The sequence below is a fragment of the Eutrigla gurnardus genome (assembly GCF_963514095.1).
Source record: "Eutrigla gurnardus genome assembly, chromosome: 4".
Taxonomy (NCBI): Eukaryota; Metazoa; Chordata; class Actinopteri; order Perciformes; family Triglidae; genus Eutrigla; species Eutrigla gurnardus.
Window position 1 is genome coordinate 12,598,726 of NC_139918.1, and position 23,210 is coordinate 12,621,935.

A 23,210-nucleotide genomic window follows, 5' to 3' on the forward strand; every position below is an offset into this window, starting at 1 on the left:
GAGCTGAAATATAAGAATAATTGCGCCCTGTACAGCTGTCATGATTAGTATAACCTACAGAGACGAACAGTCTTTTTTGTACTAGGCCTGTAAGTTGGCCATTTTAACATTGAGGTCTATTAAGCCTGATTTGGCGCCAGCCTCAAGTGGCCAGTGGAGGAACTGCAGTTTTTTGCTACTTCCAGGTCCATCATTTTTCAGTACCAGAGATTAAATCAGAGTCAAAAGTCAAAAACGTTCTACTCTTTAATGTTCAAAGTCAACTTTTTTTCTTAGTTTCTTCAACGTTGACTCGGATGAATATGAACCTTTCATGGAGATTGAATTGACGTGTCGCTCGCTGGTGTACCATTAGTCATCTTCTGCAGCTTTTTCATTTTCTAATGGTGTCTCATGTCGGATCCACTCAGATCTCAGCCAAACAGCTTTTCAAAATTCTACACACAAGTCTAGAGTTTCCATTTTCAACATGATATCAGTTCCATATGTCAGTGTCAGTGTTAAACTCTCTGTATACTAGTGCAATTACATTTCTGTGAAAATTTTTTTTTATTGAAATTACAACCCTGTCTCATACAAAACAATATTGCCATACAACTTAACTGCACTCTTCATACTGTTTTCAGGAAAACGTTTTCTTTTTGGGGTCAAACAGTTGCAGTTTAAAACGCGGTTAACGAACAAAACAAAACAAATACGCTACAAAACTACATAGTTAAGTTTAGCCAACAATACTACCTGGTTATGTTTAGTAAAAACATCATGGTTTGGCTTAGAATGACAATTGAAAAAAATAAATAAAATTGGAACACAACACTGGTCTCCTGGGTGAAAGTCCTGTGTTTTTTGACCCGTCCACCACCCAGACCTGATCCCTATGCACCTATGAACTTCAAGGGTCTCATTTGGGAGTAATTCATGATATAGAACAAATGTGATCCACAACAAAATATGTTTCCCTTATGACCGAGACCATGGCTCAGTTATTAAAAAAGAAGCCCCATCTGAAAGGTATTACATCATATCTGTAAAAATGATATTACAGTAGCAGTCGGGGCATTTCATCACATCGTTGGTCAAGTTATTACACTATTGGGGTTAACTACATTTTCGATCTGGTCAAGGGCAAATTTTATTAAATTTTCAGGCTTTATTAGATTTTCAGGAAATTATAACATTATTGGCTGCCCAGGGAAGTGTGATTATCCAAAGTAGGCTAACCAGGATAATGTTTCAGGAAAAATATGTTGCCTTTTTATTTGTTAGGTGTGTTATTGAAGTGAACATCTTTGTATTTGGTTTCCACTTCCAAATATGGAAGTGGAAACCGAGCATACAAAACCCAAAAACTCGACAGGCAAATATGTTCCTTAGTTGGATGAAATGGTCTTTAAGGTTGGAGAAGTTGTATTGAAGGGCTGTATAAAGTCACAGTAGTCTGTTTGTCCCTCCTTCCCGTCACCTTCATCCGACACCGCCGGCACCTCAACCCTCCACTTCACACAGAAGCACAAGATTAGCATAATACAACAACACAAAATGTCTCTAAACAAAGTAGCTGATGACCTGCGCAAACTCAGCCACTGGAAAATACAACAGCACTTCCTTTATCTAGACGTTTTTGTCTCGGGGGAGCCGGGGCCGGCGAGCCTGCAGCGAAATAACAAGAAAAAACAAAAACGAGAATCATACAAATGAGCCTACGCACTGTGTCAGGACACCTGAGTGACTCACACCCTTGTGTTTCAATGCCGGTGCGTTGGGTAATACTGACGGCGAGTGCTTTAAAAAGGCCTTGTATGTAGCCGGCCAGGACCAGCTGCGTTTGAGGGCGAAGCGGCGCGCGGGATGGAAGCGTTGATGTGGGAGGCTTGGCAGAGCGTTGGACTGTAGCTGGCCGCCGAATGATCGTGGTTCGTTGCGTAACCGTCACTGAGTAGACTGAGTGTATTCAACAGGAGGGTCGAGGTGATGTAACGTCTGTGTCTGGATGAGGGGTTGATATCAAAGAGCCGCCACCAGGGGGAGAGAGAGGGCCTGAACCGGCTGGATGATTAGGATCTGCCTTTCATCACCATTTTTATTAAAAATGTTAATGTTGGTACAAAACACTTCAGCGGATGCTGGATAAAAGCTTCATTTAGCCCTCATTTTGTGTCCCGAAGGTCCAATTTGATCAATAGACTATGTTTGTCTGATGTTAGTACACTTTTTTGTTTTGTTTCATCCAAATGAGTTAAGGATAGGTAGCAAAACAAAAATCAGAGAAATGAGCATCGGATGATGAATTATAAGGTCAAGCATGAACATACTTCCTAACTGCTAATCATTAAATCTATGCAGAAACTCACAACATTTTTAATATTTTTAGTTTTACTTTTAACTCTTGTTTTTTGTCGTTGTTGGTTAAAAACCTCTCAATCTCTGGAAAAAAAAAAAAAAATCTGTGTTCATATGCACGTCTTTTCCCCGACGTCCGCTGGCTTCGCCAGAACCATAGAGGTAGAGAGGCTCATCCATCGTCAGATTGATAGACGATGGGTTCCGAAAACACTCTGAAAACCTCTTAATGTCAAATCCATCAGAAAATGCATTTCAAACCACACAAATGAGTTTTGTAGTGGTTTATCTGCAAATGACAAAAACATCAAAGATCTGTGCATGAAATGCATTTTCATGCAAGAAAAAATGAAAACATGCACTTTTGTTCCATGGATAATCACCATTTTGAAAGCTTCTGAACCAACAGGCGTTTTCCATACACTGATCCATTTAGACACATTGGACTTCCATAACATGTCTTCTTTCAGACTACTGGATAGAGTCAAAACATCCGAAATACACATCAGCTGATTATGTTCAAACTTTGGGTCTGTAGCTTTCTGCTAAATTCGTTACCATACGATTATACCTCATTTACATTTGAACATAACATTTCCGAAAATATATCTCAATCCATAAAAACATGGTGAAATTATTTTTAGGGGCTTTTTAAGAGTATTTTCTGATTAATGAAGTGATAAAAAGAAATTAAAAATAATTTCGTCTGTAAAAAACATTTTGACTCCTAACATGAAAATTAATGAAGAACTAATTCAGTTCAGAACCCAGTGTTCGGATTTCTGTTCTGGAAATGAACACATTTTTATTAAAATTATTCCTCATTAGCATATTCAAACATGCATTTTTAGAAAACGTGCGACAGAAGAAATTATTGTCCTAATTTAAGTGATCAACTGGGGAAGTTTCACGGTGGTATCTGTTAACTGTTTGCCTGTAGTGTCCAACATGTTGCTGTAGGGCGAGATAGTCTCCCATCCTTCTTAATGATAAATCCCAGCACGAGAAGATGTAGCGATGGGCTTGTGTGAGCTGCTTAGTGACGAGGTTATTTACGAGGTTTGGAGGCGGCGTGGTGTCTTTGTGTGAGAGCTGCCCTGGGTGGCAGAGGACGACAGATGGATATGTGATCAGCTCAACGTGAGTGATTTTTCCCTCCTCATCACACATGGAGGCTTCGCCTGCACCGGCTGATAAATCGCTTAATAGATGTGACAAATATATCGTCCTCGTACCTCGCAGGAGAAATAATGGTCAGAGAAATGAGCGTTGTGTGGACTTCCTTAGACCCGGCCGAGGCTCTTTTTGTGATGTCTTTGGCAGCTCGGTCTGTGTTTGAACTTGACTCCAAAAAAAAAGATATTATGTGGAATAGCAGGCGCAGCAATGAGCAGATCACTGTGTTGTGGAATTAATGACAAGAGACAAGTGTCTTCTTATTCAATCTTTTCCATTTCAAGCAACAAGCTATAGTCCCGTCCCCCCATTAATATTACTTGTGATACATAAAGTCAGTATGAGTTGGATGCTGTGTGTTTTTGATGTGATGCACTGACCTCAGGGTCCATGAAACCCAATTAAAAGATCCGCAATGATAAAAAAAAAGGTGTCAAATGAAGGTTTGAAAGACAGCATGTTGGCGGTTGGTGAGACTGGATGGATTGACGGTTAGAGAAACGCTCATTTTGAATATCCAGGAGAGAAAATGTATTTTCCTTTCCTTTTAACTGTGGCTTATTTTAGATTAAATGTGACTGCAGAAGTTCAGAAAGTAACAATACTGAGAAATAATAGAAGGTAGAATTTGTACAAAAGGTAAAATTGTGTTTTTCTTTTTCATGTTAATCTTCAACACACCACACTTGTGTGTTTTTTCATGTTTTTACTGAAACTGAAGGACCTCACAGCATCCAAAAACAATGAATGTGCAACAATTTAAATCCATCAACTTGAATTGAAAACCTTTCAGAATCCCTGAAAACATTTTGAGGGTTTTATTGTTTTGTTTTTTTTCCTGCCAGCAGCTTTAGGACGGGACCTGCTCATTAATGATGTCACCATATTTTATAATAATGTTGTTACAGTAGCAGTCACTTCCTATAGCAGCGCACAATCCCTCCTGCAGGGCGAGCCGGTAATATATCTTCCTGCTGGGCCTTTAGTCTGAATTACAGCAGCAAAAACAAAAGGTTAATCACATTGGGAGACTCTGCTCTGCCTCTGACCACCCAGCTTCTCTCCATCGCTCCCCTCAATGTTGCAATTCAAGCTGCTTTATTGGCATGAATGTTGGATGAACATGGGGGTAAAAAAAAAAGCACCTGGAAAAACAATACATATGTCTCTCTGTCCCTTTTCTGCCCATGCTGTCTCTCTTCTCGCTTTTTTCTCGTTGCCCCACTTTCTGCCAGCTTCAATTTACATCCATCACGACCGCTATACGCGTTTGCAATCACCATGCGTCGAATCAAAATGTAAATGTCTCGCTGTTCGCTCGTCTGAGGGTCACGTATCTGAGCGTCCTCTTGTTGATGACCACAAAAAAAAAAATCCTCTCATCCCCCGACCCCCTTCTCTTCATTCCCCAGCGTGCTTAAATGCCGCCGGGCGTGTTACATTGAGATTCAAGAGGTTATCTTGCACTGGTGATGGGGATTGCAACAGCCTAAAGGATCGCCACAGGTTCAAGCTTTTTTTTTCTTTTTCCCAAGCACCACGTATGGCTGAGCTTTAATGAGCACGATTCCTTTTCTCCCATGTCTGACAAACAACAGCATAGAGAATAGATTCTGAGGTTGTCTTTTGTCAGGCTTCTTACTGTGTGTGTGTGTGTGTGTGTGTGTGTGTGTGTGTGTGTGTGTGTGTGTGTGTGTGTGTGTGTGTGTGTGTGTGTGTGTGTGTGTGTGTTCACAGGGTGGTGGGCCCCGCTGTGACCTTCAAAGTGAGCCCGAACATTCACAACGTCAGCACCGCAGATGTGGCCAACGTGGCAGGTAGGTTCTCCTTGAGTAATGTTGTCTTTTTACACTGACAGAGGAAAAAAGACAGGTCATTATCGCTGGCTTGCTGCTGCACCTGAGGCCCCCAAAAAAAAAAAAAAAGATTCTGTTGCTTTGTGTCGAGTTTTTGGTTTACTTTGGATAAGTATTTGGTATTGACCCATTTTGAAAAGAAGCCAGCAGGATTCTTATGTTTTCTTTCTCCCAAATATTCAAGCAGCCACATTTGTTTGCCTCTATTGTCAAAATGAACAAAACACACACTGGAAAAAAGACACACTTGAAATGTGTTGTGTTTGGGAAATGAGTCATTTATGTTTTTTTGTAAATGTGAAGGGTGTGCTAAGGTAGAGTTTTCTCAAAACAATGTGGCCTTCAGTGTCACCAGTCAGTGGGTGTTGTACCAAATTGAATCCAGTCCAGGAAGTTAGCTAAAGGGAAACCAGTGTAATTTAAACAACACAACCACCTCGCCAAATCTAAAAAAAAAGCTCAAAAACAAACCCCAAATCAGTCAGGAATATAACTCCTCAAACTTAAGACTTAAATCCTTATCAAAGCTTTATATCCATATTCAACTGGTCTCTTTTCAAAGGCAAGGAACTGTTTCTTTTACCATTCCAGACTTAAAGTAGATGCACTAAAGGAAAAAAAAATGGTGCATGATCTAAATTTCAACCAAGATCCTATGTAGAGTGATGCAACAAAATGTCTACTACACTTCACTATAAGTGGAACTATACGTTATGGTACAATCTCTGAAGAAGCCATATTTACTATTTACATGTTGACTGTTTACTAGAAGCCTTAATTCTATTCTATACTATTACCATGAAGCTATGTTACAAATACATCTCCCAATAACACTTATATTAATAAACACAATGAATAATGATCAGTTTTACATATGACTTGAAGGACAGATCGATGGAGAATGCAAGTACTGCCCTCAGAAAACAAACGGGTATATCTTAAAATCACAGCATATTCCATCATGATCTTTTGAGACTACGCCACTGGGGTGGACCCCCTCAGGTCCATCTGGTTAAACAGGTTAATGAGACAACCTGAGTTTAAGACCACATAAAATAAGGGCTTGAACTTTTCAGAAAACTGTTAAATACTGGCCTATGGTCTTTAAACAGGAAATACATCACATTAAAGAAGGGAAGATAACACAAGGTCCTTAATTTGAACATTGCTCCTAATGTTACCTTCTGCTAAATATGTTAGTAGTGCCCCAGGTAGCCAACATGACCTCTCCTGGTTTCCAGACTGAGGCCAGGCCTGTGATGAACGATGCTTCAGATCTGGTCTACTCTGTGTTTTCTGCTCAAATTGATCCAGGTCCAAGTCCCCCAATCCAATCAGAATCTGATTTGTAGTCCAGAGCTCACTTTTGGCTGTTTAAAACACAGCTGATATCTCTTATGTGAAGGAATAATACATAAATTACTGTCTTTGAATGTTTAAGGTTTCAGTAATGGGAGACTGTGGATCAAGCAGAGGCAATGTTCAAAATGATCATAGTGCAAACTCAGTATTTGGAAGTGGTTGGATTGGGCTGGGAACGTTACTTCATTTAGCTTTGCTTTAATCAGCTAGTCTCATTTGAATGAAGGACTCTTCCCAGAGAAACACGTTCATATCTAAGAAAAAACAAGGTATGTGCAACTATAATCCTGTTCAAATGAAAAAAAATTAACAAAAAAAATGTCACCATCTGTAGCACACCACCAACACAACAGAAACATTGTCTCTCTACATATTATTCCAGGGACTGGAACACCATTAAACAATGTGTGTATGTTTTAAGGGTTTCTGTAAGGGAACCTCAATTATGGCAAAAATCTAAATCACAATGGTTTTGTTCAAAATGATGCATGTTGAAATCTTTGATCTCTAGTAAAGAATTGTATCATAAATACATTGGTAATAGATATTAATGGTGGTGACGGGACAAAATAATTCACACCTGAAGTGTTTCAAGACGGTAGGGTGAGTTTGGCGGCATCGCCGCACTGACGACACCCAGTTGATCGTCGTACCGGGAGTAGGGAGCTCCATCCTGCAGGGAATGAGGGCGCAGCGAGCAATAAGCGCGGGCGTCTTGGCAAGAGGTGCATTAAAGCACCAACTGCACCCTGGGCCTTTAGCTGATTGCAGGACACCACTATAGAGGAAATACACCTGGAAAAGGCCAGATGGCATCTGGGAGACTTCCCATGAGGGATCCACCCTAAACAAGTGGAACTCCCTGACCTGCCAAGCGGGACACGATGAGTCACTGTGAAACGGAATGTGGCACAATAATGTTGATTATCTTGTTTTTGTAATTGTGGTCTCTTGCTGATTTCAACAGAGATATTTATTCCTCACAATGTAGAATTATCAGGGACATTGCTGTAGAAAGACAGGTAGTGTCACGTTGTTTAGAATGTTATCATTGACTTTTGACCAATATATGGGTTCTCCTGACATTCCTATTATATTGACTTTGTTTACATACTTGGCTTTTTTTTAGACTATACTTGTTTCGGAGTTGCATCCTCAGCTTGTGTTCCATATTAGTTAGTTTGTTGGCAAAATAAGAAATAAGAGGATAAACTGAAAAGTGTGACTGGTAAGGTGGAGGATGAAGTGCTCTGTTGCTCCCATCTTCTGGTCTTTGTGGTTCTCTGGAGAAGCTAAATCCAGCAGAATGGAGACTGTTGCTTGATAAGGTTTCTAACTGAGTGAGATGACCCAGAAGTATTGAAGTGGCAGCCATAATTAAATGCGGTTGAATTCTCCAAATGCAAAGGAAAGGTGCTCCAGTGCTTCCTTTCTTAACATTTAATGGGAAGTACCATTCGGGTGTCAATAGCATCCCCTGTCATCGTTTATTGCACACTGTGGATAGAATACAAACGTCCCTTTCGGAGGTGTGAGTCTGAATATTTACTTGAATTTAACTGGCGTGTGGGAATAAAGCATAGTATTACAATATTTTTAATCAATACACAGACACCAAGTATCACTCTTCTATTATATATACTCTTAATATTGCAAAAACTAATCAAACCTTTTGTCTAGTAGTTTTAGTGCCATCATGGGTAAAGTCAGTTTGGCAGGAAGTTGGTCAGAACATCTCAGTGAGATGAACCAAGTGAAAACTTTATCTTATTGGATAAAAGATGTCGACAAATGTTGAAAAGGTCACAATCACATGATATGTGTTATGGCAATACCCAGATATCACAAAATGTTGAAAATCGCAATGTGATCACATTGTGATATAGGGTTTGTAATAATATCATATCATGGAGCATCTCTTTCCTCACTGTAGCCAACTCATTTTCTATGTGTTTAAGTTGTATTAAAAAGCCCTTTCCTTGACCATGGTGTTTTCCATCAAGGTCAAGGACATAAATAGTTTTGTCTGTTCCACTGCAGCCCACGACTCAATAAAGACTCAAAATAGTGATATGTGATCACTGATGTTCGTTCGTCGTCTTTGTCTGAAGGAAGTGCAGACGGTTCCTTGGCGACTCGGCTTCAACATCGTCTAAATCAAAATGACTCCGTTCAGCGTGTTCTGTCACACGGAGAGTCTCTGTAATAATCTCTCCGCTGCGATCCAGCAGCAGCGACGCTGTGGAGGTGTGTGGGAGTGTGTGCGTTTGTGTGTACCTGGCTACAGTGTGACTCACGGTAATGAGGCGAGGGTGTTGATGAAGTGGGGAATAAAGAGAGGAGGAATGTTTGCCATTAGCCAAGCGCTAGTCCAGAGAGAGAGAGAGGGAGAGAGAGAGCAACTTACATGAGTAGCTCACTGTCCCCCCCCCCCACCAGCATCTTATCCCTGCTTGATAATTGCAACCCCTCCCCTTCAGACACACACACACACACACACACACACACACACACACACACTTTGTGCTGATTATGCAACGGCTCCTCTCCTGTTTTTAAGTGCTATTGTCGGCGTTTCTCATTTCTCGCCAGTCGCTCCCGCCGGCTCTGCAGGGTCACGGATGAGCCTCGATTGTTATTAATGCAAACATTTGACAGAACGTGCTCGAAATGAAATATGGCGTCCTCTCGGCTAAAGTGCAATGGCGTGGGCGGGCCATCTTTAAAGTGTCGTTTGTCATATTCAACTAGAATATCAATCCATCCCAAAGCGTATATATATATCCCCCCCCCTCACATCCCCGCCCCCGGCCAGGGTTTATAGTGCTTTTCTGAAACATTAAGCTTTACACGGCCATCATAATGACGTCGTTTTATCATCATTTATAGCCGCTCAGCAGCGGATGGTAGAGATCGTACGTCCATCTCTTCTGTCACAAACTTGTTTGCTTTTGGTGGAAGACCGTGTTAAAGATAATTCTCTTTTTATTTGATTCAATCTCTGCAAACACATCAGCAAGACATCAGTGTGTGCCAAAGGAATGTTCCAACATTGAACTCTGTATGGACAGTGCTTTTTTATTGTCATAAGTATGTTTATTCTCAGAAATATCATCATATATATATATATATATATATATATATATATATATCATCATCAAATATCATCATATATAAATATTATATCGATTATTATTATTACAATTTTGTTTGTTTCTGTTCATTAGCCCTTTTTATGTGCAGAAATATGATCTGAAAAATATATATAATATAAATCAGTATTATAAATACTTATTAATAGTTATTACTTTTTTATTATATTATTGAATTACTCATCCTGATGCATTTACATTAAAGCAACATTTAAATATTGTCCATGCCAACGTGGAGCTGATTTGAATCCTTTTAATTCTTATTGCATCATTAATCTGGATCCGATTTTACAAGCTGACCTGTTTTGTATGCAGCAGTGGAGTGAAAGTAGAGAGTAATATAAATTGAAATACATAAGTAAAGTACACCACTGGAGTACCTACATACATGTACAGTACTCACTTTAATGTGACTGTGTATCTGAGACAAAGAGAAGAAGCTGGTCCTGAATGCAGCCCCACAGGAGTCCAGCTTAAACCACATCATCATTCCCCTTCTTACACCGGATCGATTCTGACCCCGGCCTCCGGGTGCCAAAATGCCAGATTAATGCAACCGGGCCGGCCAGACCTGGTGTTGCATTTTAAGAGGCCACGTTACCACTTCTGTCACGCGCGTCCGCCCATTGTGAGGAGCTCCGGGGCCACCGGGGGCCATTGTCAAGCGTGGGGGTGGATGTCAAGATGGTGGGCAGCGAGGTGGTGACCCTCATTGTCCGGTGGAGGGTGGGCGGGGGACCGAGAGGCTGCTTCCAGCGGTGCGTCGCGGCCGTGAGAACGGGACCCCGTGAATAGGCCGGGGGTCAGGGTCAGGACAGCGGGCAGCTCAATTAGCACTTAAAGCAGGAGGAGAGCAGCTGAGATAGCCTTATCCCTTCACCGTCTGTTCATTTGACTTCACTTTTTCTTATCCCACCAGCACTTGTTTTTGCTTACATGCTAATCATGGCTCTCGTGCCTCGCACATTTCCCAAAAGCTGTCCACTCTAGGGATTATGGACGGTTTGGACAGTTGCTGCTGGCTGGTTTCTGTCTTTTCTCGAGGCAAACTAACCCGTCTTTGTTAGAGGCAGACAATGGCTGGTTGCTCAGTGAGTCAATGTTGCATCCAAAGTTTGATTTGTGTGTTGATGTGTAAATAATTTCCTGGCAGAGGTCACTATCAGTTTAATGAGTTAAAAAGGCATTGACCCCCTGGAGAGGAGACACCAGTGAATGCCTCATTTCCATGCTAATTAATGGAATATTCCTTAAAAAAAAAGTGGCGGGAAGTTCTTATCATTCCTATCTAGTTCACATATCAATCACAGAAATGTCATTTGGTATCAAGAGTGGACATTTGTCTTGCATTCAAAATACCAATTTGTTTTCTGCACAGAAAAATGTTGCACAAACTTTTACAGGATCGATATTTTCACTTTGCTTTCACTTTTCAGATGGGACGCAAAGCAGCACCGTTTACCAGCAGAACTATAAAACACTGAGTTTAGGGAACTGTTGTTTGGATTTTGATCTGCGTCTATTTGTGCTGCTACGTTACCGGTGATTAGAACGACCAAAAAGAACAAAGAAAGATTTGCATTCCGCCAATAATTTTTCACATTTTATCTACCAAATATAACAAAACGCAAAATCGTAATTGGACGAAACTGTTTCTGACTATGATCGTGTCATTTGCAGGAGTTTCACTTCGTATTACTGTAGATGGAAGCCTAAATGATACTGTAATACGTTTCAAATGTCTTTTTTTAAATGTGCAATAAAGGGGATTCAGAGCATTAACATAGCAGCAAACAACTATCTGCTATGTAAACATACAGAGGAGTAAACACTATAAGCACTGTCAGCACATTTGCAGTTTGTACTGTTAGCACTGTTAGATGCGCTTCGCCGGATTTTGAAATCTAAATGCTCCTTTTATTCCCCTTCCAATGCTCATGAATCAGATTAATTTCCTTCAGAGGTTTGCTGAGTCATGGTCAGGGTGACCCTGACTGCGACTACGGAAAGCTTGGTATTTAATGTACAGTTTTGAAGAAAATTAAAGGGAAACTTGATGAAATGATATTATAATATTCATAATTCATTGTCAGTGAAAAACAAATTGATGTAATCCTGCTCGAAATGACTCTGACCATGACCATTGAAAGTCTGAAGTCATATTATCATTGAACTCCGAGTACCCAATTGAAAGTTTGGCAGTGTTGTGATTCTTTTCATATTCTATTCCTTTCTGGTCCATTCATTTTCAAATATGACATGTGAGTGGATTGATATTATCATAGTAGAAGTTTTATACCGAGTCATTCCTACCTGCTTTAGATGCAAACACATCTGCATCTGCACAGGAGGAAGCAATGTCGGACCCATTTCTGATAACTGATCTACCAGAGATCAGACCGGACCCTGATCCGTCCGGAGGAAAGGTTTAGGTAACGTCCACGAAGGCATCGGTTGCGTCTGGGCCTTTCCTTCCCTTGACTTGTGTCTCGTCGCTTTCTTCCGACTGACTGGATTAGCATAGATCTCGTTCGTTGACAGGACTGACCTTCACTGCAGCTAAACACTTGTCAAAATGCCAAATGTAATTACTGAGCTCTTTAGGTCAAAGTAATGCGTTTCATCTACCTCGCGCGGCCCCCGTTATTGATGTGCGGGCCCCTCGGACCTCAGACTGAAGTCGAGTCCCCGCTCTCCGCGGCTCCCCTGCCCGAGTCTGCGTGTCACAACAAAGCGAGGAAATGTATGCGTAATTATGCCTGAGTAATGTGCTGAAATTGTTATCTGCGTGGACAAGTTTGCACGCCGGCGCGGCGCTAGATGTCTTTGTGTGACTTTGTGGGCCTACGCGCTCTCAGATCCTGTGATTATGGATAATTCCAAGTTATCTGGCGGAGCTGCAGAGTGTTTCTCTAACGGAGCCTTTCAAAGGTCGTCGTCTTCGTCATCATCATCATCATCATCCTTGTCTCCATCACTGCTCCTCTGTCAACTGCGTGCAATGTCAACTCTGTAATGCTGCGTTGACATCAGCTGCCTCTCCAGGGAGCCCTTTTACTTGTATTTACATCCACTGTTGGCCACGAAAACACAAGACTGCAATCTTGGTTCAATTTTAACTTCTTATTTTGGTGTTGAGTAAATGAAATGACTCCCAAACATCTGTGTAATGAATGTTTATGAGTTATTGTCATTTGTTGGGTAAAAACAAAGCGCTGTACTGGATAGATTTTTTACTGGAACCTATAGGTGACAAAAAAATAGCTGAAATGAAAAATGTCTTTTCAGCCCTTTTACATCACATCATCGGTCATATTTGCACCGATTAAACAACATATGCCAAAAAAATGAAAACAATTTTGTCATTTTTTTTTCTTCTGGAAAACAAAATTTGACATGTGCTAACATCAGCTGGTCTCAACCAATAACATCATGACATCAATCTATCAATAAATCTGTAACGGCACTCAGAGCTGGAGAAGGTGGTGAGCTAATCTTCTCAATGATCTACTTCCTCCCAACATTATGCACCAACTGTTTTTCCTGTTTCACTGGAAATACGTCAGAAGATCGATCCTCTCACATTCCACTTTCCAGTAACTTGCTGGCATCCAGCTGCCGGAGAGTCACTGTAAAATGAACAGCAGTTTCTTCTCCGGAGAAACATTTTCTCGGGGTAACAGCGTAACTCACGACTGCATGTCATTAGTTACGCTGCTTACTGATCTGGTGTCTGCGTGGAACTCCTTTTTAATTGTTCCCATTGGTTTCAGAATCAGGTTGGGATACATCCAGCCGATCTGTTTGACTCCTCCTTGCTAATCGGTCTCTCAACTGTTGCATGAGAATCCTAATAGAGATTGGAGAGAGCGATGCGAGGTGCACTGGCGTTCAGTGATGCAATTTGCTGTGTTTTTTTTTTTTTCATCTCTTTCCCCGTCGTCACAGCAGAGCTGGTGTTTTGTGAATCGCAAGACGCCTCGTCTGAGCTTTCAAAAGCCTGCACAAACCCCCTTCCACCTCCCGGCCGGCCAGTCACCTGTGGTTATTTTGGTCGGACTTCAGAGAGAGCGGCGTGCCTTCCTCTGGAGCTCTGTGAGCATCTGTGAGTCCTGCCGTCAAGCGGAGGGGAGGGGGGGGTGGAGGCGAGAGGAGAAGGTGGAGGGACACAGGTGTTGTGCCGAGCTCGAGTTTGCACAGCGGTGCAACGTGATCCCCGAGCCAACCGCGCAGCCGCCCTGCCAGCTACTCAGCCAAGCAGCCAAGCAGCCGGGCCTGATTTCCCCGGCGCTGGCACCGCCAAGCCCTCTCTCCCACTCCCTGCAGCTGGCAGGATCTCTGCGAGTTGGCCTCAGCTCCTGACGCTCGCTGCCGGGTTGGCAGACCTCTCCCAGATGGCCACCTTGTAGCGGAGCTGGCTTCACGTCACTCTTGCATCCTCACTCCCAGCTTCTGAGCTCCAGTGGAAGGAGACGGCTTCCGGTGATTGTGCTGCGACAAATCTGCCATGAGGATAGGTGAGAGGTGGGAGTGCTGAACTCCGCCGCTGCAGCTCTCACACTTTCCAGCGGTGGTTTGTGCGGTTTGTGGAGCTGCTTTTCAGGACACACACTGCACACACATTACAACCAGCACTGCTTTTTAATTGAAATAGTCCCATAATAGTCCTATTTTTTACATTCTAAATGACGGCACCGTGTCAAGGTGCCTCGTGGCTTCATATTTTATTTATACTCTAATTTAAATCCTACTGCATTACCTATAATTTATATCGCAGTGACTTAGTAATCCCAGCTGAATAGAAGAACAGACCTTGACCTCCCTAAAACTTGATAGTACTCAGGTTGAATAATTTAATATACATTTATTTAAACTTCAGCGGATGTGAGTGAAAATCAGCACCTAGAATTTCCAAATAGCCTCAGATTTAATGACCATGTCTGTCTGACGACTGCTCCTAATTATCACATTATAAACCTACTGTTTTTTAAAGCCTCCTCACAGAATCTGACAAATGGTACCTGTGACATCCTAAAAGTACAGTTATTGAAATATTAAAACGTCGTCAGGAGCGTCTCTCCCCTCTCATCTGCTTCCATTCTCGCTAACATTTTTACTTAAAAAAAAAATATATATATATATATATTTTTTGATGATTAATTTTGTTCATGATTATCGCCAAAGACTCCTTTCATAGGTGGCCATGTTGGAAGCACTGAGTCATTTGAGTGCACCTTGTGATGCTCAGTACTCAGCAGAGGCGCCATGTAGGCAGGAAAAGTAGTCAAAATACAGAAGCCTGGATGTGCCAATGCCAGCGATTAGATGTAATAAAACTACAGCTTTTAAATATGTTGGATGAATTATATTATGTTTAAATATTCAAAAAGGTATTTTCTAATTAAATATCTGCTAAATTGCAAACATTTCCAGAACAGAAATCTAAATATTGGATGAAGCCAGGTTAACAATTCTTAATGTATTAAGATATTAGAGACAAATATCTTTTTGTACCACTCCATCAATCTGTTAATGCAACAAGTCAACTTTGGCCATGTTTTTTGGGATTCAAATATTGCATAAATCAGGCTATGAATGGTATTTAAACAAACTCTTCTCTAAAAAAAAAAACTTCAGAGTATAGATTAGTGTATGAAAAAACTTCAGAGTATAGATTAGTGTATGTAAGTGCTCCTGAAGTGGAGAATTCTGGCTGAGAGTCTGAGAACATGGCCTTGAAAGTTATGAATTGTACAATTCATCCATTTAAGACTAGAGGTGCTGCCTGCTCAACTCAAACGTACGTTCCCACCCAACAAAAACAACAACAGCAACTGGCAAAAGTCTTTAAGGCCAAAATGAAAACACAAATACTCAAATACTGCATACATGTTTAAAATCAGCCTGGTCTCCGAAAAAGGATGTTCCAAACAACAGAACTGCATTGTGAATTACGTTTCAAGGGGAAAATGTTTTTGCTGCGGATGACGTTTGCTCTTGACGTATCACAAATACTCTATAAAATGACACGGCAGAAATCTGCGTGGGGAGGAGGTCGGGTTTTATGTGTCAACAAACACAGGACTTTCACCCAGGAGACAGCTGCTAGTGTCCTGAGTGAACCCAGTACATGTGTTGCCTTTTTGTTTCAATTTGTCATCGTACTTTTAAGCCAAGCCATGATGTTTTATTAATAAATCTGAGTATGGAGTAGCTTTTTTTTCCATTTGTTTGTTTCGAACTGTTCAAAACTGAGACGTTCAGGACGGAAAATAATCAATTCCCTGGAAACGTAATTGAGAGTGCAGTGTAGCTGTATGGGAACATTATATTATTGGAGATGTGGTTGACACGTGAGTAAGTAAACAATCAAACTAATATCAACATGATAATTAGCATCATTTATAATATTGACATTGACATAATCATTTTTGTTTTCTGAGATGTGATGTTCAAAATATGCAAATGAGGCTTTATTAGGAGAAATGTACACGATGAAATAGGCAATGAAGTAAAATAAACACATACATGTGCATGTGGAAACGAGTTTGCCAGCATTCTTCATAGTAAAACCCTGCGGGCGAACATGCTAATCAGGCTGATCTCATTGACAGAGGCTGATTTCTGTCAATTTTTGAGGCTACAGTTCGCCCACCTGAGCATCGTCCGTGACATCACAGATACCAAAGTGTACACTCTCCACCTCTAGCAGTGAACTAGCCATTCTCTTTCTCTTTGGTGTTTCGACTGCAGCTCAGGTTTTCAGGACGGCCGCGCTATCACCGAAGCCTGTTGCTCGCTCTCTCAGCAGTCCGGGGAGGCCGTCTGGACCCGGCGACTCATTTGTAGCCGCCTTCAAGATGCCTGATGAGATGTAGAGGCAGACAGCTGGATTGATTGGCCCCTCTTGAGCACACAGGCCTTGATTACAACTGCACTCAAGTGCCCCCCTCCTCCTCTCTGTCTCTCTCCTCTCAGCCTCCTTCTCGTGATTTCTTTTTCCCCAGAAAGAGAGAGGGTGGATGAGGAGAGGCTGCCGAGGAGAGAATAGAAAAGACCAGAATGACTAACGGAGATTTTGGCGTTGCACTAGAAAGCAGCACGGGGCGAGGACTGTTAACGAAAGCCTCGACACAAATTTGGAATCGCGCTCCGACGTGAGAGGATTAGATCGATATTTTAAGAACTGAGCAGCGATAGAGTACAAAATCTGTCACGGGATGATTTGTATTTGTCTGAATTTGGGCGTGCACATCCTGTCTCTCCTGTAAATTAGGAATTGTAGAAAGAGCCACAGTCGGAACAAACAGATTTTACAGCCTCTGCATGTTTCCCTGGAACAAATAGTTTCTGGTGGGTGGAAGTATTTTGTTGCGTTGGCAGCAATCTAATCCGATTCTTTAATTAGAATCCTAGGACCTTTTTTAAAAAGTCCCTCCACACGAACAACGCCAACATCTCCTCCCTTTATCTAATAGCATCAAGTGATGGATATCGTTTTGCGATATCCATCTCGGATGTCTGCTGCCACCTGAATAAAATGGATGCAGATTGAATTTTATTTGTGGCGCTCACAGTCTTGAAAGATCACACTGAGAAAATGGAAACAGCCTTGACACGGCAGTTTCATCATCTAAAGTTCTCCGAAGGTGACCCGTGGCTCTGACCAGATGAGTTCTTTTTGAAAATTCAGAATTATAGAAACGGCATCGAGAGAGGAGGATCTTTGACAGTGACAAAGTGAAACCTCAAGGGGCCCCATAAAGCCACCTCCATCTCCCTCTAAAACAGGGTGTGTTGTTTTTCTGCTCCTGTCTGCAGTCCTGCGTGTCTACACACTTCTGTTTATTCTACTTTATCCCTCAGAGGCTAGGCTTAAACTCAGCATCCTGTTCAGCCTTTATAGAGATACCTGTCTCATGTGATGTCTTTAGATGGATAAACGGGCTGATGTTGTTTTTTTTATGGAATAAGTCTGGTAGTATTGTATGGTATATTGCCGTTATATAAACAAATCCCATGAAAAAGACTAAATCAACAATTAACTGATCCTACAGCACTTGTGTATCCAAAGCCTGATATGCCTCTGTGCCATAGAACAAAATCTCATCCGCCAGCGAAAATAGTCCCTATCAAATGCACTATTTCTTCCTGTCTGAGGAACGGTTGTTGAATAGTACATTGCCCAGCATTGACAAAATAAATGTAACGATATATTTGCATTGTATTCAATCTTCATTAATACCCAGAGGGCTTGGGGCAGAAGTATCACAGACAGAAAGTCAAAGTATTGAGAAAAAACAACCTCCAAAACACAGGACGTCCACGTTCACCTGTGGCAGTGACAGTTAATGACGTGAAGAAGCAAAATGCTCGGATAGCAGAAAAGCAATTAATACTGGCAGCGATGCAAATTTACGACAAACTTTCCTTGAGTTAACTTATAGCCTTCGACCCACAGTTGGGAATGTATCACATGGAAAAACCTCACCTTAATTCACTTTACTTCAGAAATATCAGAATTGAATGTGATTAGAATCTGCAATGTAAATGGTGAAACTTCTGGATGTCCTCAGATAAATTAGTCCTCTGTGAGCATAACTCGGTAATATTCCTGCGGCAGTGTGATCAACACAAATTGTTTTAGATGTAGTGTTGATGGGCCAAAGGTTCGTCCGCAGAGTTTAACACCTTGATCGACACCTTTCAGCGTAAAGCTTGAGTTCCGCCTAAGTGGAGTACAGTGCACTTTGCTTTTATATTGTATCTTTCTGCCTTTTTGGGAGTGCGTTCCCGCAGGTTGAAATGTCCCTCACCGCCACTGCTGTCTCCTGCACAGTGTTTCATGTAGAGGAGAAGCGAGAGACAAAGGCAGTCGAGAGCTTCAAAGGCTGCGGGTGACATTTAGCGCTCAGTATCTTCAAAGACCAGGCCCTCTTTTGTAGTTCTTCTTTTTGTGTATAATTAATGTAGCCCTTCCTGCAGATTTTTCCCCTTTCTTTTTACCTCATTTTTTTGAGGGGGTGGGGGGGGAGTTGGATTAGAACAGCAGATTAAGGAAGTGCACCTTAATTTTCAATTTGCATTCAGGGAACTTCAAAACCGCCGCACTGCCGGCAAGGTTTCACCAACCGAGTGTGCTGTGGAGGTCGTAGAGAGTCGTGGCATGTAGTCATGTGATCAAAGGTTGGAGTGTAACTGGAAAGTGTCACGTTAAATTCAAGAAGTACATGAAGAAGTATCAGGCTTCATGTCAAGGTTAAAGTGGCAATAGACAGGCTTTTGGCTTTAACTTATCAAGTAAGTTCATTGCACAATGTGGTGGCTATAGATTTACTATTGGCATTTAGATTGGTTCCCTATCAGTCTCACTTTCACGATGCAGTTCTTCCGATCTCCCAGAGAAATGAAGGCTCTGTTTACGGCACAGAGGACGATGTTAGTACTTGAGTTGCATCTTTAGTTACGAAGGTAAGAATATAATAACACAGAGGCTCTGTAGTCTGAATCAGGATGGCAATCTCTTTTTACCTTCCAACCTTGTCAAGAGTGGTGCTTGCTTACCTTTCACAATAAAATACATGACTTTTTAGACAATTCTTTATTTTAGTTCAACCTGGATAAAACTGAAATTTGAGTGTTGTCTGAAGCTCACAGAGTGAAAATGTGAGAGAAACTCGCAAAATGTAATTTACTTGGTCATACCAAAGCCAGTAAGCATGTATTTATCTCTTTTCCCCAACTGGACCACTCAAATGGTAATTCTTAGTATTTCGCGTGTGCTTCTTTCACCGTTGTTGTGAGCATATGACACAAAACCACAAAACACATGAAATTTAAATGGTTGGTTTTGTGCTAAGTGACACCATTTATTTTTGTCCTGTAGCTTAACTCAGCGAAATTTAGCACTTAGTTAGCTTTAGGAAAAACATCATGGTCTGGCTCGAAATAAGTATCCAGTTAGATTTAGGCAACAAACCCACTTAAGTTTTGTCACGCATCACTTCCCAAAAACCCAAGGTCTTGTGGTTGAAGTCCCATCCACCACCTCACCTGCCCACCATCATTACTCCTATCAGTAGTGACCAGCTCTGACCGTTAGTCACAAGGATGATTTTATTTGTGAAAAACAAAAAAAGGATCCTAATTAACGTTCCATTGACATTGTATTCGTGCTGAGCAATTTCACCACCTGCCATGAGACTGAGCTGGGCCAAGTGGTCGACATGGTCTTATTTTGTGATCGTGGCTGAAAAAACAAGAATATGGCTGCTTTAAAGAAATTTGTAGAAATCAGTTGTTTGCCTAGAAAGTGCAGTTTTATCATAAATGTAAAACTTCAATATAGATCAACTCTGGATAAATGCATCGACTAAAATCACCTCCTGTCCTCTTCATGGTAAACTATGAATATTAATCAAACATGAGTTCAACCAAATCGCCCTCTCTGTACTTTTTCGAGGCATCTATCCGTTGCAGACGTACACAGAGCTGCAGAGTGAACATTACTGCGGTCATGTCGTGTTAATGCGTAAGTATTTCCCTGCTGGAAAGGGCGAGGACAGATCTGTCAGCTTGTGTTTGCCTGCCAGAGTGACGGGGAGGAATGAATTATGTATCAACTGGAAAGAAAAAGAGAAGACCATCAAATGCATCATTCTCCGCTAACAAGCTCAAACATAAGAGGTCAGAGGATTGTAGCCAAAGCTGATAAAACGCACAAATCTGAAATGTTCGACAATGAGATGTCCATCCTTGGAATGAAATGACACAAAATAAAACCAAATATTGGAGCAGTTTAAAGGGTAATTTTTTCATCTTCCAAGACATTTTGATTTGCATTTTATAAACAGGACACGCTGCAGAAGTAATGGGAATAGCGACCCCTATAGGCTTCAAAAAGTTGTTTCCTCATTGATGGAAAACAGTGGCCAGAATTAAATGGTGGCATTGTGTTTTTGCAAAGCAAGGATACGATTAATCAAAAATCTGCTACATATAAACATATCTACATTTGTGTTTATCAATGTAACAGCGTTTTAGCAACTCATGCAGCGTTTCCCATTTCAAATCTGCATTCTCAATAGGTTTAAGCAACAAAATAATTGATTAGGGTTAGATAAAGGGCAGGCTTTGAGTCAAAATAATTATATTGGTTTTGGTTTCACGCTGGACACAAACACAGACTTTGATTAGAAACAGATTTTTAATACATGAAAAACAAACACAACCCTGGAGAAACGTACGTTTTAGGAAACCAGGCTGAATTCAGCCAGTTGAAGTTTACTTTTAATAAAGCCAAAAAAAAAGGCCAACTAACATATTTTGTCCGTCCACACAAATGCTCAGCTTGGCCAAAATGAATTTGCCTGATAATGATCATATTTCCAGGATAACCTTTATGTTTGGCTCTTTTTTTGCCACAAATCCAAACTACTCTTTCTGGACTAAGCATTTTGGCCGATGCTGAGTAGCGGTCAGATAGCAGTGCATTGAAAACACGTTTCCATTTCACTAGTGGGAATTTCTAGTGGAAGATATTACCAAACTCCTGATACGTTGCTAGCTCAGGCTAACTATGCTATACTCTCTGCTAACATCTGCCCGATCATCAGTTCTTAGCATGTGCAACTCTCAACGGAGAAGAGAAAACGGTGAGATGACTTTAGCTACTTCAATCCTCACTTTCGGATGCTACAAGTTGTTTCCGGTGCTTACAAAGTAGCCATCATGCTTCTTCCTTCTCTCCACTCAGAGTTGCACATGCACAGTATGGATTGGATGGCGAGTGACATTTGTTGTTGATCTTCCCGTGGCATAAATTCTATGATTTCTCAATATTGTTTCGGTGCATAGACTAATCCTATCCAGCATTTTAAGTTGAATCAGAGGCATTTTCTGATCCCGGTATCAGTTCGGGACAACTCTACCTCAGAATACAGGAGCAGAGTGATCAAATGCTCCATTGATTGTGCATCACAAGCAATCAATCGGTGACTTGAGTCTCCGGGTTAATAGATCATTTGGGTGAAAAGGGAAGTTTTCTCATTTTTCAGTGTTTCAGGTTCTTATTAACCTAGACATTAAATAAATGTCCCGTTCCATCTGTTCCAGTCCAGTTTTGTGCTTTCTGAGATCACTTTAAATTATGCATGTATGGAGGCATTTATCAATCGGACTTGTCAGAAAATACATAACCTTGGTAAACAGTGTACATCCTAAAAGCACAGGAATTAATCACTCAGATATTTCTCTCTGCTTCAAGTTATTTCATTGAATGTATTGGACATTGTTGTCTCTGCATGTTCTGTATTTCACCTTTTACATTCTTGGTTTACGTCGTATTTGTACTCGATTTAAAATGTAAAAAAAAACTAGCGCTCCACCTAAGATGGAGGACTGATTTGCTCTCTTCTCTTAAAATTACATTTCCGACATGCAACTTCCTGCAGTAACAAGGTAAAAGGTTCAGGGTGCTACCTCTTTGTGGGTTTGCTTTGTCTAATTCTTCTTTTCATCACTTGTGTGCGAAAAATCACTGACGGTAATACGATTGAGAAAAGTGTTGCATTAGCACCTTAAAGTGTAAATAGCTTCTTATATTGCTTATTAGACCTAGATAACCTGGCGAGGTGGAGGGTGACGGTGGTGTTTGTTTGCGTGTGTGGGCGAGTGGAAGGGGGGGAGGGGTGGGGGGCTTCACAGGAAAACACATTAGCTGTGTCAAAACAGTCACCCCAACTCCAGAGAATATAATTAGGAGCCGTTTTTCTATCCCTCTGTCTGTTTGTGTTTTAATCTGCCCGTGATGAAAGTAGGGTTATTTGTTTCTTCAGCTGCACACTCGGTGCAATATCCTGTCGCCCTGGCTGCCTGCAAAAGGAAATATCTGACACCCCTCCCCTCCTCTCTCTTCTCTTCTGGCTTTTTTGCATTATAAAGAGATTTCATCTCATCCACCTTTTAGCCAGGTTTTTGCCTTTGATATTATTTATTAGTGCCGGTATTGAACAGTTCACGGAGCTAGCACCTTGAATGGGCCCCCTCGTCGTCTTCTCCCCGCAATCAATACTGTTCCACATTACATATACATCAGCTCGGAGAGCAATATTGCTCGCTCTCAACCTGCGGCCTAATTAAAAAGATAAGCGGCTTGGTTTGAAGCCTGCTTTAATAGGCCGCTGCCTTGTTTCTAGGCATGAATATTGAACAGAATCATGACTTTGCTGGAGATTGAGTTAATTTTGTATAGATTATTCTGGCAGGATGAAACGCTTGAATCTTTGGATGGTGTCTGGAACACAGAGCCACTCTGGTTGGTTCA

At 41.3% G+C, this 23,210-nt stretch overlaps 1 protein-coding gene across 1 annotated transcript in view; it reads left to right on the top strand.

The window, feature by feature from the left end:
• The window catches only part of LOC311012355 (receptor-type tyrosine-protein phosphatase N2-like), a 228,559-nt gene that overhangs the window by 69,898 nt on the left and 135,451 nt on the right, over window positions 1–23,210 (top strand). The window contains exon 11 of the mRNA XM_084007783.1: window positions 5,254–5,333. Coding sequence (XP_083863909.1) covers window positions 5,254–5,333 — 80 coding nt within the window. The remainder of the gene's footprint in view (window positions 1–5,253; window positions 5,334–23,210) is intronic.